The 23478-nt window shown below is 33.1% G+C and overlaps 1 protein-coding gene across 1 annotated transcript; it reads left to right on the top strand.

The window, feature by feature from the left end:
• Nucleotides 1-2863: 2863 nt before the first annotated feature.
• Nucleotides 2864-21078, top strand: LOC136034453 (uncharacterized). Its single transcript, XM_065715636.1, has 2 exons — nt 2864-3119; nt 15519-21078. Exons 1-2 carry the CDS (start codon nt 2964-2966, stop codon nt 19014-19016), a joined length of 3654 nt encoding a protein of 1217 aa, XP_065571708.1. The 5' UTR covers nt 2864-2963; the 3' UTR covers nt 19017-21078.
• Nucleotides 21079-23478: the final 2400 nt, after the last annotated feature.

Here is a 23478-nt window from a genome sequence, read left to right on the forward strand (position 1 = left end):
GAATTGGGACACAATTTAAGCTTTAGTGTAAAGAGCAAGGTATCGACGAGGGGTGAGCCCTCATGTACGCAATAAAAACATACGAATACACAAGTTGACTATCTAAGTTACTTCATAAGTTACGTATATTTTTTACTAATAAAAACGTTCTTAAAAAATTGAAAGTTCTTGTTGCCTATTTAAGTAACCAAAAAAATAGAGGACAACTAGGCCTCCTCCTCCGCTCCTTATTTTCTCAATATTATTCGATCATTGCCTTTTTAAGTAATCAAAAATTGGCGGGCAGTAAACCCTCCTCCCTCGCTCCTTTTTTCTCAAAATCTTCCAATTAAAACTATGAAAAAGCCATTTAGCCAAAAAAAAATAATATGCAAATTTCGTTTTAATTATTTATATACGGAGAGCCAAGATCAAAACATGCATTAATTCAAAGCGTCCAGAAACTAAACAAAAAAAATAATTTTTTTTAAATGAAAGTAAGGAGCGACATTAAAACTTAAAACGAACAGAAATTACTCCTTATATGAAAGGGGCGTTTCCTCCTCAATGCCCCGCTCTTTACGCTAAAGTTTTTTTACTGTTTTAAAAGTAGAGCTAAGAAAAAGAGTCAAACTTTAGCGTAAAGAGTGAGACTTTGAGGAGGAAAAGCCCTTTTCATATACGGAGTAATTTCTGTTCGTTTAAATTTTTAATGTCGCTCCTTACTTTCATTTAAAAAAACTTGTTTTTTTTTAACTGGATATGGGATTACGTGAAGCATTATATTGATGTATCAATGTAAATGAAAATGTTTTCATTGTTCAGAAATACTGATTCTTAAAAACACTGGACGAAGTCTCTGGTTTGGTTCGAGAAAAATTGAATATTTGTATTATTTCTCGACAAAAATTGGAAATCTATGAATTTTTACAAAAATTGAAAGCAATAAAAGTACGTTTTATAACTCAAGTAATCTCAAAATTACTTGAATAAAAATTTTAAAAGACGAAATATTTTGTAATTTTTAATTACCTTTAAGAATGGTCGATAACTTTACAGCAAAATTTAAAACAAAATTCTATTACATGGACAAAAAAAGAACCTAATTTTTTTAAAATTGAGAAATCTATGAACATAAAAATTTGATAAAAACAACATCACTTTAACAAATAACGAAAAATGCAAAAATACTTAAACAATATTACTGAGGCAGAAGTCACTTAAGCAAAAATAGAAAGACAAATTTGAAGTAAGAAGAAACTAAAATATAGATTGAAAACGTAAATACTCCTTTCTTAAGGATCTTGAAAGGACTAAATATTTAAACTAGGAATAAAATGGCTTTTCATAAATTAAATAAGTGTTGAGAAGAAAAGAGTAACTAAAAAGGACAAGAGGTTTATTACATTCCAATCACTTTTAAAAATACACTTCAACATGCCCTGAAAGCACTGACTTCATACTCTCTTCTTTTGCTTATTAAACAAAGAAAAACAAGTTTTTTTTAAATGAAAGTAAGGAGCAACATTAAAACTACTGCAATGACAAAACACAAAATTGTAAAGAAAAGAAGAACGAGAACAACAAACAGTCAGTGAAAAAATTGAAAATTATGCAGATATTTTGGATAATTTGTTTTGGAACAATACATTTTGGAAATTTGTTGTGGCAACACAGGCCAGGGAATTATCAAAAACACTATCAAAGAACAAAAGGACATTTATCTGATGAATAATTGGGGTCTCTGGCCCAACAGTGCAGCTAGAGACCAGTGGCAAAAAAACGGAAGGGGGTCTATTGCCCTCAAATTACGTTTGACCCTTGATTAGGGCATTAGAATTTTCAATTTGTATTGAATTGTCCCTACTCTAAAGTTTTAACAATTGGCCTTTCTAGATGAAATGGATGGAGAGAAAGATGAAATTAGAAAAAATAACACAAATGTGGGAAATGCCTATTTTCTAAGTCAACGATAGCTTGTTACCTTTCAAAGGGAATATTAATTATTATTGCGATAACAAAGTGGAATAATAAATATATTAAAAGCCATGTACAATAGGCCCTAGCCTGTTGTACGAGGGAAAACATGTCATGGGATATTTAAACTCTGAATTAGGACATTTCTTCAAACTTTAAGATGTTTTGGTAGTGATTTTTTGGATTTTGTTGGGCTGACACCACGGAGGGGATTTATAATGCCCTCCCTATCCACCTCGAATTTTTAAGACAAAACGACTGTTAAAAAATATTGTACATAATTACGACATAGTAGAATATTTCAGCTGTATATTTAATTTTGAATTAATTTGATAAATTTGAATTAGAATTGAAAATTTTGTTCTCACGGTTTAAAACTAAAAAAACTTTAAAAAACCATTTTGCTGTTGATACATTACAAAACTACACCAATCAAAAATCAAATATAAATCACCACAAAAGCTATTTTAAAAAGAAAAATGTTTTTCAAGAAAGGTTAGGGTCAAATTAAAACTTAAATCAAACAAAATTAAATTCATGCAATAAGTCAAAATTGAAACATAAAAAATTGAAACAGAATGAATAATCAAGTAAACTTTAAAATAAGCAGAAAATATAACAAATAAGTAAGACTTGACTCCTCTTTAGTGCCTTAAGGAGCAAAAATTCCTTTCTATATATGTTCATTAAATTTTAATTTACATTTTAATACATTTTTTTAGTTGTTGTTCTTAGGCTCATTTAAATTTTAATATGCTCTATGCTTTTTTTAAATATATACTATATATTTTTTTAAATATACTGTTTCAACAGAAGGCTTTAATATTTTAACCTCTGGAGCTCGATAAAAGCCCAAAAAGAGAATAGGTTATCTATATTCAGCAACGCTAGTGCTGTCATGCAATGTTTGATTCCTAGAAAACCATTTTCTAAGCTGCCAATTTGCTTAGTGTTGTTAAAGACAAAAGCAATGAATGTGTAAGATCAAACATAGTGTTTAAGTTATCATGAATTTTTTTTTGACATTTTGCTTGATTTTTTGGATTGGATCCGTTCATTGTAACTACAGTTACTTTGAAAAAGATGTTGTGAAGCTTGTTGACTTCGTTGATACTATTGAGTGGATTGATTTCGATGAACTAACCCTAGATGGCGGAGCAAAGGTATTGTTTTTGATTTTATCAATCACCTTATTGACTATTTGAATTAAACATTCTCTGGTAAAGGATACCGTAGCTGCGGCCTCTACTGCAGCCTAGTAAAAAATGACTGCTAGCCTATAGTGACCGAAAATTCAATTTTTTTCTAAACTGTTAATTGAGGAAGATTTATCACTTGAAGGGGGTTCAATAATAATAACTACGATTTCAATTAATTTTCACGGTAAAAGTTTATTGAGCAACCAAACGAATGACATTTTCAAAATAAGCGGAAACTCCTCAAAAATGATGCTGGGTCCAGACAAAATCCACATTGTCGGAATCTCTATAGCCAAAAAACAAATTGAGAAATTTACTAATCCCCATCTCAAACAACAAGGAGAGTCGTCTTTTCGCATGGGAAGCCCTGATTCGTCTCTTTTTTCTCCGTCGCCGCCAGTGTGGGACTAAAACGTATATAGCTGAACTTTATGTTTCCGGGCTCGTTTGAAAGGATATTGCGATCAGTACATCCATTTTTCATTTTCTCTCCTTCTTGTTTTCATACCAATACCGTTTATAATTCCTTATGTTAAAATCAGATTTCTCCCCATTTTCTTTTAGAAATAAAATGAACTTTTGCCTCAGAACTCTGCAAAATTTATTTAAATAGCACAGCGCAGAATAAATTTTTATTTTTTACTTTAGCTGACAATAAATTACAGCATATTTTACACTAACGAGAACATATAAAAAAAAAGTTTAATTCTGTTTCACCTCATCTTCAAATAAGAACTTCATCGAAATTCGCATTTGCCGTTGTCTTGTAGCCAGCGACAGCTTTTGGTATCTTGATAGCTGATTAAGTTTATCTTCGTTTTCCAGCCAGTAAATGACTCGAATAAGGAAGATTTTAGATGTGTCTTTTATCCGTTTCAGGAGGCTGAATAAACGCTCAGTTGGAAAATTGCAAAAAGGTAACGTGAATATCAATGATGTGTACTTTCGCAGTTCTAGGTACTTAATATTGCCATTGCAAGTCTTGAATGAGTTCAAGACTCAGTGGCTAACTTGGCAGTTCTGAAAAGCGGCTTATGGAGATTTGACGGGATGTTGATTTTAACAGGAGAGGATCACGAGAAAAATGGAAGAGAAATGTCCCTATCATGAAAGAACATCGATTTTATTAGACTGTGATGATTAGTCTGAATAAATGTCAGGCATTCATTGAGACATGAAGCTAAAATAGTGCTTTATCCATTTGGAAGAGCCCAGATATTTCCGGGCTCTTCCTCTGCTATTCCGGTCTATTCCGGGCTCTTTCAAAGAAGTAAGAAAAAAAATTAACAGCTTAGGTTTTTTTTAGAATAGAAGTAAAATAATTAAGCTTAAGATAACCAAAAAATCAGATTAAAGTTAATCTGTATTTTCAGATATACATGCTTTTTCCATTTATTTAGTTAATAAATTTAAAAAAGTACTACTTTATATATGCTGTTTCGAAGGTTTTGCTACTTTCTATTATCTATACTCCACCTACTTTCTATTTATTTAGGCTCCATTATTTGGTGGCCGAAATATTTGCATAATTTTCGATTTTTTCACTGGCTGTTTGTTGTCCTCGTTCTTCTTTTCTTTACAATTTTGTGTTTTGTCATTGCAGCCGGGTGTTTCTTTTTTCATACATCAACATATTACTCACATCAAAAAGATTTATCGACTGCTTGATAGCCCCTTTCAACAAAATTATGTAACTATTTTAATCATTATATCTTGGTCATTGGCAGCTTGTTGTTGTTGTAAAAAGTTCAACACAGGGAAAACACAAATTGGGTTCGCCATTGGGTAGCAGAAACAAAAATCATAGTCGATAAGCCAAGGTTATTCATCAAGTAGAGTGAATATAATAGATTAGCCGTAAAATATCGCTTTAAAACACAGGAAGTGTAAAAACAGCAAGTGTTTAAAGAGTGCCAAATCATATAAATTACCAAATCATATAAATTAATCAATTTTGTAAACCAAGAGTGGTAGGAATGATCCGCGATATTCTCAATTGCTATATTAATTACTTTAGTTAAATGCAACAAATTTGTAATAAATCATAGTTAAAAGTATACATAAAAAATTTAGATCGTAGTGATATAGATTTCATGTGCTAGATTTTTCTTTTTAATAATTTATTATATAAGTATTATTGACTTTTGAAATTTTTAATAGCAACAGCCTAATAATCTTCTGTTGTTACGCCGGACTCCAATAAAAATGGACGATAAAACATTAAATGAAAAACAATGTGAGAGTATTTCTAAGGGAAGAACTGAAATTTCAGGGGAAGAAATAAAATTAAAATACAAGCATGTTTTATTAAAAAGTGCAATGTCTAAGGTATAATTCTGCGCTTGGGGTGAATTGTAGAATAGAGCTAAGAAAAAAATCAAAGTTTTCTGAGGGTGATTCCAAAAGGGTCAAAAATGAATAGCCTATTGGAAAAAAAGAAATAAAAGGAAGAATTTCACTCACTCTTTGAGAAGACAGATTAAACAGATTAACAGATTAAAAAATGAGAGGTAAATAAGTTACAGGAAGGATGTTTCCCGGTCTTTTGCACCTATTACTATAAGTCATTGATGTTAAATGAAAAAAAAAGTTGTCGAAGACAAGGATAAAAAGAAATTTTGAGGATGGAGACAGAGGGGGGGGGATTTAGAGAGGAGCTATTCAATGGGAAAGTAAAATGCATTTGTCAAACGTCCAAGGTTGCGGAAAATCATTCTATGAAATGGTTACCCATAATGCAGGTGGTCTAAGAAATATAGGCACATGGAATCTGCTCGCGATTCATAGAGTCTTAATATGAATTAAATAAAAAAAACTAAATTTTTTTAGCTCAAAGTAAGGAGCGACATTGAAACTTAAAACGAACAGAAATTACTCCGTATATAAAATGGGTTGTCTCCTCCGCAATCCCTCACTCTTTACGCTAAAGCTTTTAATTGTTTTGAAAAGTAGAATTGTGGCAAAGAGTCAAACTTTAGCGTAAAGAGCCAGGGATTGTGGAGGAGACAACCCATTTTATATACGGAGTAATTTCTGTTCGTTTTAAGTTTTAATGCCGCTCCTTACTTTCAGCTAAAAAAATTACTTTTTTTTATTTAATTTATGAAAGTTTTTGAATTAATGCATGTTTGGTTTTGGCTCTCCGCACATAAATTATTAAAATGAAATTTATATATTAATTCTTTTTTTGGCTAAACGGGTTTCTCTTAGTTTTGATCAGACGATTTTGAGAAATAAGGGGTGGAGAAGGAGGCCTAGTTGCCCTCCAATTTTTCGGTTGCTTAAAAAGGCAACTAGAACTTTTAATTTTTAACGAACGTTTTTATTAGTAAAAAATATGCGTAACTTATAAATTAGCAACTTACGTAACAAACTTTTATAATCTTATATTTTTATTATGTATACAAGGGGATTTGTATCCTCGTTAATACCCCGCTCTTTTCACTAAATCTTAAGTTTTGTCCCAATTCTTCAAGAATGACCTCTGAATCAGAATAAATAGTTGAAATTACTTAAACATACTTTAGCATAAAGAGCAAGGTATTTATCTCCTCCTAAATACCTCGCTCTTTATGCTAAAGTATTTTTAGAACCCCTCATATGCGTAATAATCTCTGTTCGTTTTAAGTTTTTATGCTACTCCTTCCTTTCATTTGAAAAAACGTTTTCATGTTTATTTTTAATTGTTTTCTTATAGTAATGCTAGAAAATCATGCGCCCTTTTCCTTGAATTTTTCTTCCCCCATGACAGATTCCTCCAAGGAAAGATCCTCCAACATAGCCACCTCCCCTCAGCCCCACCCCCTAAACAAAATAAAATCCCCCTGAAAACGTCTGTACACTTCCAATAACCATTACTATATGTAATAACTGGTCAAAGTTTGTAACTTGCAGCCCCTCCCCCAGGGATTATGGGGGAGTAAATCATCCCCAAATAAATAGTTATTATGGTTTTCGACTATGCTGAACAAAATGGCTATCTCAAAATTTTGATCCGTTGACTTTGGGAAAAAATGAGCGTGGGAGGGGGCATAGATGCCCTCCAATTTTTTTGGTCACTTGAAAAGGGCACTACAACTTTTCATTTCCGTTAGAATGAGCCCTCTTGCAACATTCTAGGACCACTTGGTCGATACGATGACCCCTGGAAAAAAAAAAAAAAAAAAAAAAAAAAAAAAAAAAAAAAAAAAAAAAAAAAAAAAAAAAACGCACCCGTGATTTGTCTTCTGGCAAAAAATACAAAATTTTGCACATTTTTGTATATAGGAGCTTGAAACTTCTACAGTAGGGTTCTCTGATACGCTGAATCTGATGGTGTGATTTTTGTTAAGATTCTAGGACTTTTAGGGGGTGTTTCCCCCTATTTTCTTAAATAAGGCAAGTTTTCTCAGGCTCGTAACTTTTGATGGGTAAGACTAAACTTATATATTTAAAATCAGCATTAAAATGCGATTCTTTTGATGTAGCTATTGATACCAAAATTCAATTTCTTAGAGTCTTGGTTACTATTGAGCCGGGTCGCTTCTTCCTACAGTTCGTTATCACGAACTGTTTGATTTGCTCGTATCTTATTCCAGCACCTTTTAATGTACTCAGGACATATATATTTTGCAGTATTTTATTTTCGTAGCTCGCAGAATTTGTAGCTCTCCATAACTACTCATCACTCATTAGTACCTATCTAATTTTTTTTTATTTCCAATTTCGAAAGTCAATTTCTGTTCCAGATAAATTGACAATAAGATATTTTGATGTCATAGAGACACGCAGCGATTTTAAATTAGCAAGTTTCCTTACTCTAATTCATAATTCAACGTCAACTTGATCTCCTTTTCTCACGATTAAGTTTGAAATTAATATACCAGGTCATTTCTGTGAAATTTCAAATGCTCTATTTTGACAGCCTGACAGCGTCTTTTCATTTATCGTTTTAATTAACTGTACCTAAAATTAAAGTCTCCTAGGATCTTATAATGTCAAAATTTTGCCTTCGTCTGAATTATTGACAAATCCAACTTAGCCTCTTCCCCTTTCTTCGGAACTCTGTTTAAATTTTCCTTGACTTCCCCATGTATTCTCCCAACTGTACCTCCAAGTTTCAATTCCATGTTCCTAGCAGTTCCAAAGATTTTTCAGACATGCTTATTTGGACGACCTGGATACCCGTATTTGTCTTAGCTCTGGCCCCAAGTCAAAGTTTAAAATCATTGTGACCTTCTCTCCCTCCAATACAATTTTCACATCTCTTAACTTTATTTAAGATACTAATCTGAAAAAATAAGTGCGCAAAGGCTCTTTTGATTTACTTAGATACACGTTTTGTTACCTACATAATGCTCTTTGGAAACTTAAAAATCATCTCCTAGCTAATGATCCCTAGAACCTTGCTCAAAATACAAACAATAAGGAAACCGAAATTTTTTCTCTCATTTTTGTTCCTCGATATATCCCTCCTCTTCCTGAAAAATATGTGGTTTTCGTGGCCCAGAGAGCGAACTCTTAAATTTTCAAGCCAATCACATTCTTACGAGTACATATTGCCGCTTTGTCAAGTAGAAATTATGAGAAAACCATGGTAACTTAAGTAATTACCGAATCTTGTCCCAGAAGCTATGAGATCTTTTTGTTCCCGAAGGCTTATCTGTTGAACCGTTTGACTTCTTTTTACAAAACAGCAATCTCAAAGTTTTTGTCAGATCCCTTATGGAGCTTCAAGAGGGGAGAGGGGTAGTAAAAACAAGTACATGAGGGTGTTGGCTGCCCTTCAATCATTTTGTTGACACTTCGAAAGGGAACAAGACCGTTAAATTTTGAAATTTATTGGGCAGTATCCTTTCCAGAGAAACTAAAGCTAAAATATTTTGAAATCCTGCATAAAGACAATAATTTTCATTTAGCTCTACTCTAGCTCCATTTCATAATTCAACTTCATAATCCAACGTCATAATCCAACGTCATAGTCCATTTCATAATCCAACGTCATAGTTACTGTCTCTCCTCGGCATTCGGTTCCAAGTTAATACTCCGAGTTATTCCCCTGATGTTGCAGACACTTCAATGTGACAACCTGGATGAACAAAATGTGCTTTGATTTTTAATGCAAATTTTTAATTCAAATTTGATTTTTTTTTATCTATATTAATAATCTTCCCCGAGGTTTGCATGAGAATATTAGTCATGCAGTTCTATTTGCAGATGATACAGTTATAACAGTTAAAGCTAGGGATTCATTGACATTGATCAAAAATCTGACTATAAGTGTTACCTCAGTTAATCGATGGTTTGTTTCTAATAAACTAGTACCGAATTTTAAGAAAATTAATTTTATGGTTTATGGTCGTTCAAAACGTTCCACTCGAGAGATTTCTTGTGAGGAGCTACAGGTTGGTGATCAAAAAATTTGTAGGGTCCAATCATATCGTTATTTAGGAGTTTTTCTTGATCCCCTTTTGTCATTTCATAATCATATTGAATAATTAAGATTAGAACTTGATCAAAATATTGGGTTGATGTACCGTGTGAAGAATATTTTTCCTTTTACCATTTTAAAAATAATTTACCACACTCTAATTACTTCTTATTTGAATTATTGCTCAGTTGTATATCTTAATACATTTTGGAAGTATATAAAACCCTTACAGGTATTACAAAAAAGGGCAATAAGAATATTTGGAAATTTCTTACATCGACCTTCAAAACTTGAAAACGTTTCGGAAACTAAAACATTATTCCTCTTCTTAAATTCGTTGGATTTAAATGATATACGAATATTAAATATTTCCATATGGCATTTTCAAATCCAAAATTTTAAAAATTATTTCTATGACAAATCTCTGTTTATTTTACTTCCTCGTTCGGATTGTCGGAGGTCTAGGATGTATCGGATTCCCTTTGTAAGCTCTGAAAGGTCAATGCTTTCGATTAGATACCAAATACCCTTCATTGCTAACAATTATAAGCTGAATGACAAAATTCTGTTTGATCCATCCCAAAAATCTCAGCAAAAATCTCAGCTAAATTTAAAAAAGCAAATATTAAAGATTGTTTGCTAAAATTTTGATTATTCACCATTGATGATGGAAATTTAAATTATTTGATCTTCTTATTTGTGTGTTTGTTTTTGTGTCCCTGTGTCTGGGATGGCCTCCTGCCCGATATTTATATATTTACTTATCTTTTATGAGTTTTTTTCTATTTTGTGTGTCTTCTACCGTATTATATTTTGAAATCATTATTGCGATGAGATGTTGATGTTTTTTCTTATGTTTTTGCACTGTCCCAGCCTTACGAGCTCTGCTCTCTGTTTGGGCATAATATTGTTTGTGTATTTTTTGAGTTGAATAAAGAAAAAGTTGAGTTGAAAAAAAGCGAATTTATTTTAAGTAAATTCTAAGCCCCATAGGATCTTATGCAGAAAAAATGTTGCTTTTCCTTAGATTAAACAGTTTGCAGTAATGTAAGTAAGGGGTGATTCGGCTCAATAGTAACCACAACTCGTAAAACAGATATTGATATTAATAGATACATCTAAAGAATCAGCTTTATATGGTGATTCCGAATATATAAAATTCATTAAGTTTAATTTTACCTGTTAATTCATTAAGTACTAAATTTGCCTGAATTTAGAAATAGGGAGAAACACCCCCTAAAACTCAAGGAATCTAAATAAAAATCACACCATCAGATTCCGTATACCAAAGAACTTTGCTGTTGAAGTTTTAAGCTCCTATATACAAAAACGTAGAATTCTGATATTTCTGCAAGAAGAATTATCACGGATCCTCGTTTTTTTTTTTTTCAGAGATAATCATATCGAAATAATGGTCCTAGAAGATCAGGAGAGCTCATTGAAACGGAAATTAAAATTTCTATTGCCCTTTTAAAGTGACCGAAAATATTGGAGGGCAATTGAACCCCTCCCACAACCCTTTTTTCTTCAGTTGGAAGATCCCTTAACTATATCCTTAAGGGTAAAATGACCCCCCCCCCCTCCCACCCCATAGAGAGAGGCCTTTATGCTATGAAATACGCAGAGTTTTGTTATTGTGGATTATACAGAAATTTCTCGGGGGGGGGGGATTTCGTGCTTGGGTGGGCTTCCATAGGGAGAATTCTCCCTATGGAGGGAAATTTCCGGGAGTGAGTTTTCCAGGGGAAATTTTACACTTGGGGATTTGACAGATTTCTGATTTGATATTATTGTTAATTGTCTTGCACTATCTTTGCCAAATTAATTTTCCAATTTGGAGATGTTCCAAGGGCAATTATCGAGGCTATTTTCTACGTGTTTTGATCTTCCAGAAAATATTGTCATGGAGGGAGACATTGGCAGAATGATTGGTGTGGATAGGTGTGGAAGCCAAGGCTGAATCGTCCGCTAGAAGTTTTACGGAGGGGGAGGGATTTGGAGCGAGGATAAGACTACCTGGAGGGAATTTAAACTTAATGTGGGATGAAATTACCACGGAGGAGTTTCTTGCTAGGAAAAGAGGGATATTTCATGGAGGATGAGCCAGATTTACCGGTGTTATTTGAAAAAAAAAATCAGAAATTAAACAGAGAAACAGGTTTTTTAACTGTAACTAAGGAACAGCATTAAAACTCAAAACGAAAAGAAATTATTTTGTATTTGAAGGGTGACCCCCTCCTAAGCTAAAGTTTGGCTGTTTGTCCCAATTCTTTAAGAACAGTAACTGAAACACAGGGTTGGTTTAATTAGAATATGAAGTTTTTTTAAGTAATAAAAGCTTTACAGTTCGTAGTAACGAAATGTAAGTAAAATGTATGTGGCTCAATAGTAAGCGAAACTCTAAAAACTAAATTTTTACACCAACAGATATATGCAGAGAATTGGCATATTATGCTAATTCCAAATATATATTTTATTAATTTTAGTGTTACCAATCAAAGTCTTTGAGTCTGAGAAAATTTGCCTGACATTACAAACAGGGAGAAACGCCCCCTAAAAGTCCATTGACAATTATACTGTCAGATTCAAGCGTATCAGAGAATCTTGCTGTAGTGGTTTCAAGCTACTATCTCAACAATGTAGAATTTTGTATTTTAGGTCAGAAGAAGGATCACGGATGAATGTTTATTTGTTTTTTTCTGAGAAATTTGACTGATTTCGCGATTTTTTTATGAACAGATCCTGAAACACATGGGTTTTTTAAATAGAATGTGACACTTTTTTAAGATTGCTAAAAGCTTAAGAGTAATAGGGTAATGGTATCGAATGAATGGTCCTAGAGAGCCAGGACAGGCAAGGAAAACTGAGCCAAAATTAAAATACAAATTCTGTATTAATTTTTCTTATATGGTGAGCCAAATTTCAACCTGCAGAAGTTGAAACGAGTTTGGAAATTAAATAAAAAACACAAGTTTTTTAACTAATAGTAAGGAATTACATTAAAACTTAAAAAAAAGAAATTACTCTGTACGTGAAAGGGGATTTCCCCCTCCTGAACGTCCCACTCTTTACGCTAAAGTTCTTTATTACTTAGAAAATTGTGACAATGAGTCAAACTCTTTGTCCCCTCCTCAACGCCTCTATCTTTACGTTAAAGTTTGACTCTCTGTCACAACTCTAATTTTCAAAGTAATAAAGAACTTTAGAGTGAGACGTACATGACGGGAAAACCCTTTTCATGTACGGAATAATTTTTGTTCGTATTAAGTTTTAATGTCGCTCCTTACTCTCAGTTAAAAAAAAACTTGTTTTTTTTATTTAATTTTAGATATAACTAGCTTAGCTTCTTCCCTCTCTCTTCAATTAAATTTCAAATTTCCTTGCCTCCCTCCTTCCTTTTTTAATAACTCCTGGAAGCTTAAGCTCCACCCCTTTATCCTATCATTATATTTATGCTGTTTCAATGACCTCGACCCTCATAGTGTACTTCGTTTATCTTTGCTTCAATTTTTTTTTTTTTTATCTCCTTACACTCCAGTAGGCTACTCTCTCAGACTATTAATTCAATCTCTTAATTTAATTCCAAGATATTGAAAATGATAAAAATCCAGTGCATATACCTTCTTTTATTTTTCCTAAATACGCACCACGTGGCGAACCTTAAAACTGGGAAACTTGAAAACCTTGGCTTAACAAGGACTTCCAAAAACCTTGCTTAAAATAAAAAGTATCAGCAGCAAAACGTAATTTGGAACATTTCTGAGCTTTCTGACATCCTCCACTTCTCTAGACCCTTGCCCAGGGGGGTTGAAGTGGTCATGACTTAACCGTCCATTTTTATTGGACTTTTTAATTATTACTAATAAAATAGTAATCTATGAATTTAGATTTGATTAACTGGGGCATTTTGGGGGAGCTAGCAAAAAAGGTTACGGGATGGGAAGTTCCCTCTAATCATTTTTGAAACTTAAAAAGGGCACTAAAAATTTTAATTTTCCATTTCAGAGATCCATGTATATCGTCTTGATGGTTCTAAAATAGTAGCTTGATAACATGAGTGTAAAAATTGTATTTTGATTTGGATCAGCCCACTCAGTCGAGCAATAATGTATTATTTTTTATTACTAATTTATTACTATTTTATTGCTAACATTAGTGGTAGTAGTAGTAGTAGTAGTAGTAGTAAAAAAATTTTATTGAAAATAATCGTTTTTACATAATAGCGTAACAACAGCGGAGCTTGCAAGGATGTGCTAAAAAAAAAAAAAAAAAAAAAAAAAAAAAAAAAAAAAAAGGCTCAGATAGCATTATTTTGGATCACAGGGATTAGACGAAGTAACGAGGGGAAAGTGCCAAGCCATATCGAGGAACAATACAAGATATATGGATGAATAAGGGAAAAATATAACAACCGTAAAATATTTGGGGGAAAAATATGTTTTAATTTACGCATCATACCTAGGTTACGGGACAGTATTTTAGAAATCGGCTTCACATGTTCCTTAAATGATAGGGTTTCATCAACATTAATTCCGAGGTACTTGGTGAAGCGTGTACGTTTATTAATTACCCGCTCTGATATCAATTCAGTGATCCATGAAAAAAAGGAGATCTAGAAAAAATAACGAAATTTGACTTACCTACATTTAGGTCAAGATAATTGATTTTTAGCCATATGCATATCTTGGTCATTGCTGCATTTAACTTTGACATAAGCAGTTGTTCCGTAGGGGCAACACACATCAGCGTTGTGTCATCCACAAATAACGGCACAGTGACCTGTGTTTCACTAGGACCATTATGAAGAAAATCAGTAATTCTGGGTAGGGCATTAACAAAATCAGGTAGATCATTAATAAAAATTAAAAATAGAGTAGGACCCAATAAGGAGACTTGGGGAACTGCACAATTAACACAATTTTTACTAGACGAAATTCCATATAAATGAACATACTGCTGTCTATTCTGAATATAATTACGAAGCAAACTTAACGTTGCACCCCTTAGTCCGTAAAATTCACAATTTTTTAATAATATACGATAACTTCTCTATACGTAACTTCTTATTTCTATTTTTATTATTAATTTATTAATAAATTGAAATTTCCCTTGCCCCACCCTCGACGCCTCTTTTCCCAACAGTACCTTTAAATTTCAGCTCCATACCTCAGGCTTTTCCCAAGATATTGCAGATATGGATGTTCAGTGAACTGGATATACGTAGTATCATTCGTTTTACGCCTGTCCCCTCCCCTAGTCAACCTAGTTTACTTGAACCATCCCCAATCTCCAATGCCACCTCAATGTTTCAACTAGCTTCCCTTTGCCATTCCCAAGTTATTGTGAATAATTTGAAAAATCAGGTGAACACAGTGTATTTTGGGTACTTACATACTTTCCAGAATGCGCTCTTGGAAAGCTCTGGAATCAATACAAATAGGCCTACTACTACTAATAAGTCATTATAGCATCAAGCCATTTGGGGCCAACACAGCTGCGCACGCTTCTGCCTCTTCCCAAGCCCAAGTCAAAGCTTTTCTTTTTACATTGAATACGTAACCTAAACTTACCTAACCTAACTTAACCAAAATACCAACTAAATACTTAATTAGAATATAGCTACAATGCAGTTTCCAACCGACCCGAAGCTAATTGTCTGGTTTAAAGACAATGAAAACCGGTTATTGCCTCATGTTCGTGTTGAGTGTGGTGCCTTTAAGACACAAGTACCGAAAATATAATACTTTATTAACAAAATTATGGAAACTATCCCGACTCAGCCTAAAAAAATTTCCATTTTAACATCCATGGTCAGACAGTATTTTCCATCAATACAAATCGCCAACCAAATGAATTTTATACATGGTCAGAAAAACTGGTTCTACTAAGATCAAGAATTTTGAACTTGAAAAAGCCTTTCTTGTTCTTTTTACTTTTCTTTTTTCTTATTCCAGGTGAAACGATCAAGGCGGCAGCCGCAGTTACACCTTTACACCAATTCTTCAGCAGCACACGCAGTGAAGAAGCATTTCAAATATCTTATATTAAAATCTAAGTGCACAAGAAAGTCTGAAACGTTTAAAATTAGCTTAGACGATAGCTCTAAAAGTCAATCACTCTTATACTCAAGCTGCAGTAACGGTACTTGGACATTTCAATTAAATAGCCACTTCGGTGATATTTTAAAGATAAAAAGTCACTACCCGAAGAAAATCCTGGTTCAAAAAATCGGAATGGGTAATGTGACAAAAGATAAGACCCTTGGAAGAAAAGATAAGACGCTCCTTGAGAGGATTTTTACTCTTAACGTAAAACAAAATTTAGCCAAACATGAAATATTTATTCATAAGCATCTGACTGAAATCGAAATAACCAAGAAGACTGAAGCTCTTGTTGAAGCTGTTAGTTTTTTAGTAGAAGAAAACAAAAATACACTAAGAGCTCTAGTAGAAGAAAGTAAAAATGAAAGACAAAGAAAAATTATAATGAAAGAATGGAAAATAGTTGAGACTAGATTAACAGAGTCAATGGAAAAAACTATTTATTTTGGTTTTAATATCACATTGACTGAGATTCATTCCTTGTTGATAAGACTAAGTCCAATTTGCAGGTATTTACCTTCACAGGAGCATTATTGCATGAAAAATTATTTTTCTGAAAGACTCACTAGCTTTTCAAAGCTTGTAAGAACACTACCAGTAGAAATTTCAGAAAGAACGTACAGTGTATTAGACAGACTTGATAAGGAAAAAGAGGAAATATTTTCTAAGTGTTCTAAGCAACGAATGTCATTCGCATATATCGAACGTGATCAGGCGGAAACTCATTTACGAGAAGGCATTGAAATCATTCAGTCAGTGAACTCAACAACGGATATTTTCCGTTCGGATACATTCAAGACCTTTGCAAATTCACAAGGCACAATTGTAAAGAGGAAACAGTTTGATTCTTATGCATTGGTCACCCGATGCAATTTTAATCGATCTTTACAAATAGGACATGACATAATTGAATACATAAAATCATCGTTTGACAACAGATTAGAAAGGCTACGAAACAGCCTGGAATTCAAAAAGCTTGAAACACAATTTGATTTTAATAGCGTCGCCCCAAAATACCTTTCCGATGGCAAATCAACTAGAGTATTTGATTTACTATGTGATTTACCATACATTTTGTCAACACTGACCATTCATATAGAAGAGCTTCGGTTGATTTGTTCCAACGTGACTGTTTATGGTTATACTATTACACCTCTCAGGAAACTGTCAATTGAAACTGGCTATTTAAATATCCATGATGAGGGATCCACAATCTCTTTAACAAGACCGCATGCTCCTTTAAAATCAAAAACTGGTCAAACGGGGCAGAACGGCATTAGCGGAGGAGTTGTTTCAATAAAGGTTCATTTTGCGGTCAATGGTGGTGTCATGAGTATTGAAGCAAATGGAGGAGATGGTGGAGAAGGAGGAGATGGTGCGCCTGGGTCCCACGGAGCAGATGGAAAGAGTGGGACTTTACCTTGGAAGTTTTCTCAAAAATATTACTATGATGCTTGGAAAAATGACAAGTTGGTAAAAAAACACGAAACATTAACAGAAATACCTGACCCATCGTTGGGTTTTTTGTGCTTGACTCCTTTAGTTGTTAATAATATTATATGTGCTGCGGTTCCAAACAGTAAGGTCTATTGGAACGTCATAACGTTTTCTAAAAAAATTGAACACAAGTCAACTAATGCAACACCAGGCAATAAAGGCCTTCGGGGTAATCCTGGCGGATCTGGAGGGAATGGAGGTGAGCCTGGGAGACTAAAGCTGGATATTCCTGTACGGTCTTGGGAGCATTTTACTCTATTAGCTCAAGGTGGTAAAGGAGGCATAGGTGGTAAAGGTGGCAATGGAGGTCCTGGAGGCAGAGGTGGAAAGATTAAGGTTATAGAGGCAGAATATAATCGGACTTGGAAACAAAAGGAGAGACATAAGTACAAGAGTGGCATTCGGCGTTTACAAGATAGAGTATACACAATTTATCCTTGGCCCGGGGAAATAATAACTAGCAGCGTGAATTTCAAAGAAAAATTTACAGGAAGAGAAAAGGACGGTGAAATCGGAGAAATAGGGGAGAAAGGAAATGACGGAAGTAAAAACAAAGTTCAAAGTAAAGCCGAAAATCTAACGATTGCTGATAGTTTTCTTTTTTCCATATATAAGGAAATAATCTCATTCAGCTTAATAGAAGAAATAGAAGGAAGATATAAAGGAGAAAGATCTATTCAAAAAGTTATTGATTCTACTGAAAATATGTTAGTTCAAGCTGCCAAACAGAAAAATGAGCTTTTGAACTTAAGAGCTCAGTACACACATCAGCTGACTGGCAAAAGCTTGGACAGCCTTATTAAAACTGAAATGAAATTATTAGAAGAACTTATGCATGATTCTAAAAATAAGCAACACTTTTTGATAGAAGATATAAGAAAACACAAGGAAAGGTTGAGTTTAGTCGTCGGTCAAATAACGCAATTCAATTCGGGGAGTCTGAAGTATATTGTTGACAAATTCAGAGACAAACTTTTTGCAGATTCACGAAGTCATTTGGCACAAAAAACTGAAGAGATAAGAAGAAAGAAAGTATTCAACGCTGCTAAAATCTTAGCTAACATTATGAGTTTGGCTTTAGCTGTAATTAACATGGGCCATAAAAATCATGAAAATACAAAAACTGGATTTAAAAACCTTTTAATTTCCACTCATAAGTTCATTTCCGATGAATTGAAGACTTCTTCTAATGATATTGACCAACTATTTGAAGATTATTTTTTACTTATTGAACATAATTATAACAAAACAAATCAGATAATCCAGAAAATTAAAATTTTTGCCAATGATATAAGTAACATCGAGATAAAAAATGAAATAGACCTTGGCGTTCAACTTTCAGATTTAATGAAAGTCTATACTCCTGTCTCGTTTGCAACTAGTGAAATAAATAATCGATTCACCCGTTACCAAGCACGTCAGTTAGTCTCTCGCCTAAAATCAATCGTTTTCCAAGCTTCTAGTGAACTAGGAGCCGAAAACATCCCGGAACTAGATTCATTGGTATCACTTATTAATATGAAAGTAGACCTCACTGAGAAATTGATCGAACTTACGTCTAAGATTTCTGATACACAACTGGCGGTTGACCGATTCAAAAGACGTAAGGAAATGCTCCATGATACATCTGCAATTGTACTGAATAATATGGCTTCCGCTTATAATGTACTTGACACAATAGCAGTCAACGCATTGCTAAATTTATTCTGTATTGGAAAGCAAATTTACTCCAGTTTATCTAACCTTATAAATATAGCAGCTTATGCTGAACAGATACCGAATTCCTTTCAAAAATCCAGCCCTTTTCACCTCTGTCGGTGCCAGAAGAATTTAGAACAGTCCTGGAGATCCTAAAGGATGAGTTAAATATGGGGAAAATTGTGCATAAAGGTGAAATAACAATTCTTTTAAATGAGATGGATTTTCCATATGAGTTTGAGCTTCTGAGAACAAGGCGGCATGCAAAGTTTCCTATTTTTGATGATCAAAATGGGAACATTTGGATTGAAAGTGTTCAAGCCATATTGAAAAATGTTTCAAGTGATGGAGAGTTCTATATGACTTCGATAGAGCACAGTGGCTCTGTACTTTTTGATTTTGGTGATGAGCTAAGGCTTGAACCTGCTGTTTTTGAAAGTGTGTATTCAGTTCCAGGACCTGAATGGATAATTAAGCCTGTGTCCGTATACAATAATACTGAATTTATAAATTATCCTTTTTCATCTTACTACAAAATTAGTATCCCGGAAAACCATACATCAATTAATATCGTGAGCAACATCAATATCAAAATGACGACTCTTCATCAAATAGAGTTAACATTTAAATTATGGTATAAGAAGTAAAAAAAGGTTTCCAGAATTTTATTGAATTAAAGCTATAATAAAGATATCCTTTAAGCAGTATTTTGCTGGTGCTATTGGTACCATGTTGCTGTTCATTATAGCTGATGTAATTCTTAAAAGAAACAAAATCGATTACATTTTTTTTCCTACCAGAACTTGTTAAAAATTTTCTTACTATAGATAAAGAAATAATCTATAGATAACTATTATTATAGATCTTGTCGAATCTTCAGCTGAAATTTTGTTGTATATTCCATTGCCCTTGAATCACCCAAATCCCATATTTTATGTTATGGGAATTTTTTTCTTTTGGAGTGATTTACATATAATTCATTTTACTAAGAAGACTGGCATGCTTAAGAAGAATCCCACCTGTAATTAAAAAGAAAAATCCCGCAAAGCAAATCACACTCCTCTTAAACCTTTTATACGTCTGGTTTGAACTTTTCTCTTGACTCTGCTTTCTAAAAAAATCAATACTATTTAGTAGTTTCTCAAGATTTCTAGAATAGGAATGTTTGCATTTTTCAATATCTGGTCATAAACAAGAATACGTCTTTTTCGTTTCTAACTATTATTAATAGTCAGTCTTTCTAAGATCACCAACACTTAACCCCCTCCACTCTCATAAACTTATATTTTTGCTCAAGTCTACTTTTATTTTACCAATCGTGTTGAGTTACAAAACTAGTAAACAAAGTATAAAAATTCTAATTTAGTTCCTTTGGTACTCAAGAATCTTATCAAACCCGAATTTCAAAGAGCAACACTTTCTTAAAAGAAAGCTTCAGCTTAAAAGAAAAAAAAAGAAAGCTTAAAAGAAAACTTGTGGTTAAAAGAAAGCTTCAAATCAAAGTGAATAAAAGATATTAACACACAATTTTTTTGCCTAAATACCACAATAATTGAACTGACTGAAAGATGAAATTAGGCTTTAAAAACATAGTTATATTAAAGGTCGTGTTTAGTATTACTCGAGGCTTGAAAAAAAATATAGTTATATAATGCGTCGTGTATTGCTCTCTCAAGCTTGCTACTATTAGTCAATAGTATTGAATAAAAGTTGGAAAAAAAAAACAGATATAACATTAATCAAATAAAGTAAGTTTCAATAAAGGGGAGGATTGAGGTTTGCTACTTGGAGGGCGAAATCTTTGGATTAATTATAATATAAGTTATGCTTCCTTGGGTCTTCTTATTGTCTTATGTATGGTTTTCTTATGAGCAAGGGTGAATGCAGTCTCCTTAAGACGTTCATATCTAACTTAATAAAAACGAAATTTGGACAAGATGAAAGATCATTTCATGTATGTTTATCATACCTGAACTGTGAGAAAAATTAAGTTCTGAACAAGGTCAATCTTAAGCCAACAAAACTCTTAGGTAAAAGGGGAAGGGCAGGAATTTCAGTGCACCTGATATGTGCGTTCATTAAAGCATTTTTAGTAGTCAAAGTGCCCTAAGGAACGTAGCCATGCGTAATCTGTTCTAATTATACGTTTCCCTATAGCTTTTTTATATGCTGGCATGGTCTTGTAACGTTGAATGGTTTATTAAATATTTCAGCTGTATATTTAAATTTGGCGAGATATTTGAATTAGAGTTAAGATTTTGTTCCAAAGGCTTAAAGTCCTGCAGTGGCACAGTGGATTTGACATTAGCTTGTAATACCTGACCCATAGATCGAACATTGCTGTAGCAACACATTACAAGGCCAACGCAGTGATCCTAGTGGTCAAGATATGTCGTTGATCTGACTATTTACTTACCATTACCTAAGACGTAAGGATTGAAAGAACTTTGAAAATGATTTTAAACTAGTAAGTAACAGAACTAAGCCAATAAAAATAAACTATTTATGAATAAAACAAATTTTCTAAAAAAAGGTTTCCAAGAAAGATTAGGCTCAGAATTAAAACCGAAATTAAAACAGAAGAACTAAATTTAACTGAATTAAAATTAAAACAATAAAGTTAAAATGAACAACGTAATAACGTCAAACCATAACATCAATAACGTCAAACAAAATAAATTAAAATGAATAATCAAATAAAATTAAAAATGAGCAGAAATTATTACAAATAAGAAGAGCCAGACTTTTCTTAGCGGATTAAAGGATCAAAACTTTATTTTAAAGTATGTTCATTAAAGTTTCAGAACATTAATTAATAATTATTTCTGTTCGTGGTCTTTTGGCTCGCTCTAGATTTTAATACTTTAATTTTTACTTGTAAAACTGTTTTGGAAAACAATTCTTCTGAATTATTCATATTTGACAATTGATTTTATTTTCAACAGAATACTTTGAAATTTGAACCTTTGCACCCCTGTAAAAGCACGAAAAGAGAATATGTTATCTGTATTAAGCAACGCCAGCACAGTCAAGTGATATGTGATTCCAAGAATCACATATGTTTGAAGCTGTAAATCGCTTCAATATGGTTGAAGACAAAAGTAATAACTGTACAAGATCCAGTACAGTATATAAGTTATAATGGAGTGGTTTTTGAAATTTCGCTTTATTCTGTTCTTAGGATCCAGTTGCCTTAAAAAAGATCTTATTAAGTTAATTGACTTTGTTGATGCTATTGACAAGAGTGATGTTGATGAACTAACACTAGATGGTGGTGCAAAGGTACAGTTTTCATTTTGAGTTTCCCTGATGATTGACGTTAATTTTGAAACTAAAGGCGTTATTCTTGGTACTAAATTAATATGTCTCTCATTTGTCTTTCACTCTTCAATGGCTCAATTCATCGTCTGAAGTAATATTTTCTGGTAAAAAAAAAATCATGGCTGTGCCACCTGCAGCAGCTTAGTAAAGACTGATTGGGTGCCTACAGTCAAAGATAATTCGAAAAGACTTAAAAAAAAACTTGTAAGTGAGGAGAATTCACCACTTGAAGCTGGTTCAGGAATTAGTAACTATTATTACGAATCATTTTGACGATTCAAAATTGCCGGTGACACCCTTTTGCATCCGTTTTTTTTTAGTTTGAACACTTTTCTGTTTAAACAGGTAATCTCACAAAAAGTGGCCTTAGATATTTTAATTTTAAGTTTCTTGCGTTCCTTACTCCCACTACTTCTGCTACTACTGCCACTACTACAGCTACTACTACTGCTATTACTACTAATACTAAATTACCAGTTAATATATATACTAATATTCGGAGACTATGTGAGGCTCCAAGCATATTCTAATAACTCGGCCAGCCAATGAAATAACTACTCCTCTGTTTATTCAGGGATATTAGTTGGAGGGAAAATATAAATACGTGTTGTTATGCGTAGGCTTTCTATAAATAAAAAATTTAAGGCTAAGAGACTTATCAAAAATAAATACATCTAGAAACGGAAGTTTGTGGCTATCTTCTAGTTCTAAAGTGAACTGAAGGTTGGAGCCCAAAGTGATTAGATGAGTCATAAAGGAGATAAATGTCTCCTCTCAATGATCCCACACGGAAATATCACCATCCACAAACCGATCACAGAACCGGTGTTTCAGAAAAAAAATTTCCGATGCAGACTTTTGAATAAATTTCATATAAAAAGTTGCCAAAAATGTTGAAAGGCTCGTAACCACGGGTAGCGCCATGATTTGGGTGAAAAATTGGTTATTATATCGAAAATATAAGGAGGAACTAATACAAAAATGAACAAGACCATTGTTTAGTAGTTTTGTAGTCCATTTGGTCAATTTTTTCTTCTAATTTTCTTTGAAGAGACAGTTCATATTTTTTTTTGTATGACAAGATGTATACATCTTGTATACATACCAATATCAATTCTCGAGTTCGACAGGACAAGAAATGACATCAAAATTGGCCAAAGTCGTTTCTTTTATAATATCAAGGTCTTTTAATTTTTCGACGGGGTGAACTGAATTTTTAATTTATGAAGAGTGCGTCTGCATAAGGGGGCGAAAAAGTGTTGAAAACCATTTTCCCAATCTGGTAGCTAGAGAGCTA

Source organism: Artemia franciscana, chromosome 13 (genome assembly GCF_032884065.1).
Source record: "Artemia franciscana chromosome 13, ASM3288406v1, whole genome shotgun sequence".
NCBI classification, from domain to species: Eukaryota; Metazoa; Arthropoda; class Branchiopoda; order Anostraca; family Artemiidae; genus Artemia; species Artemia franciscana.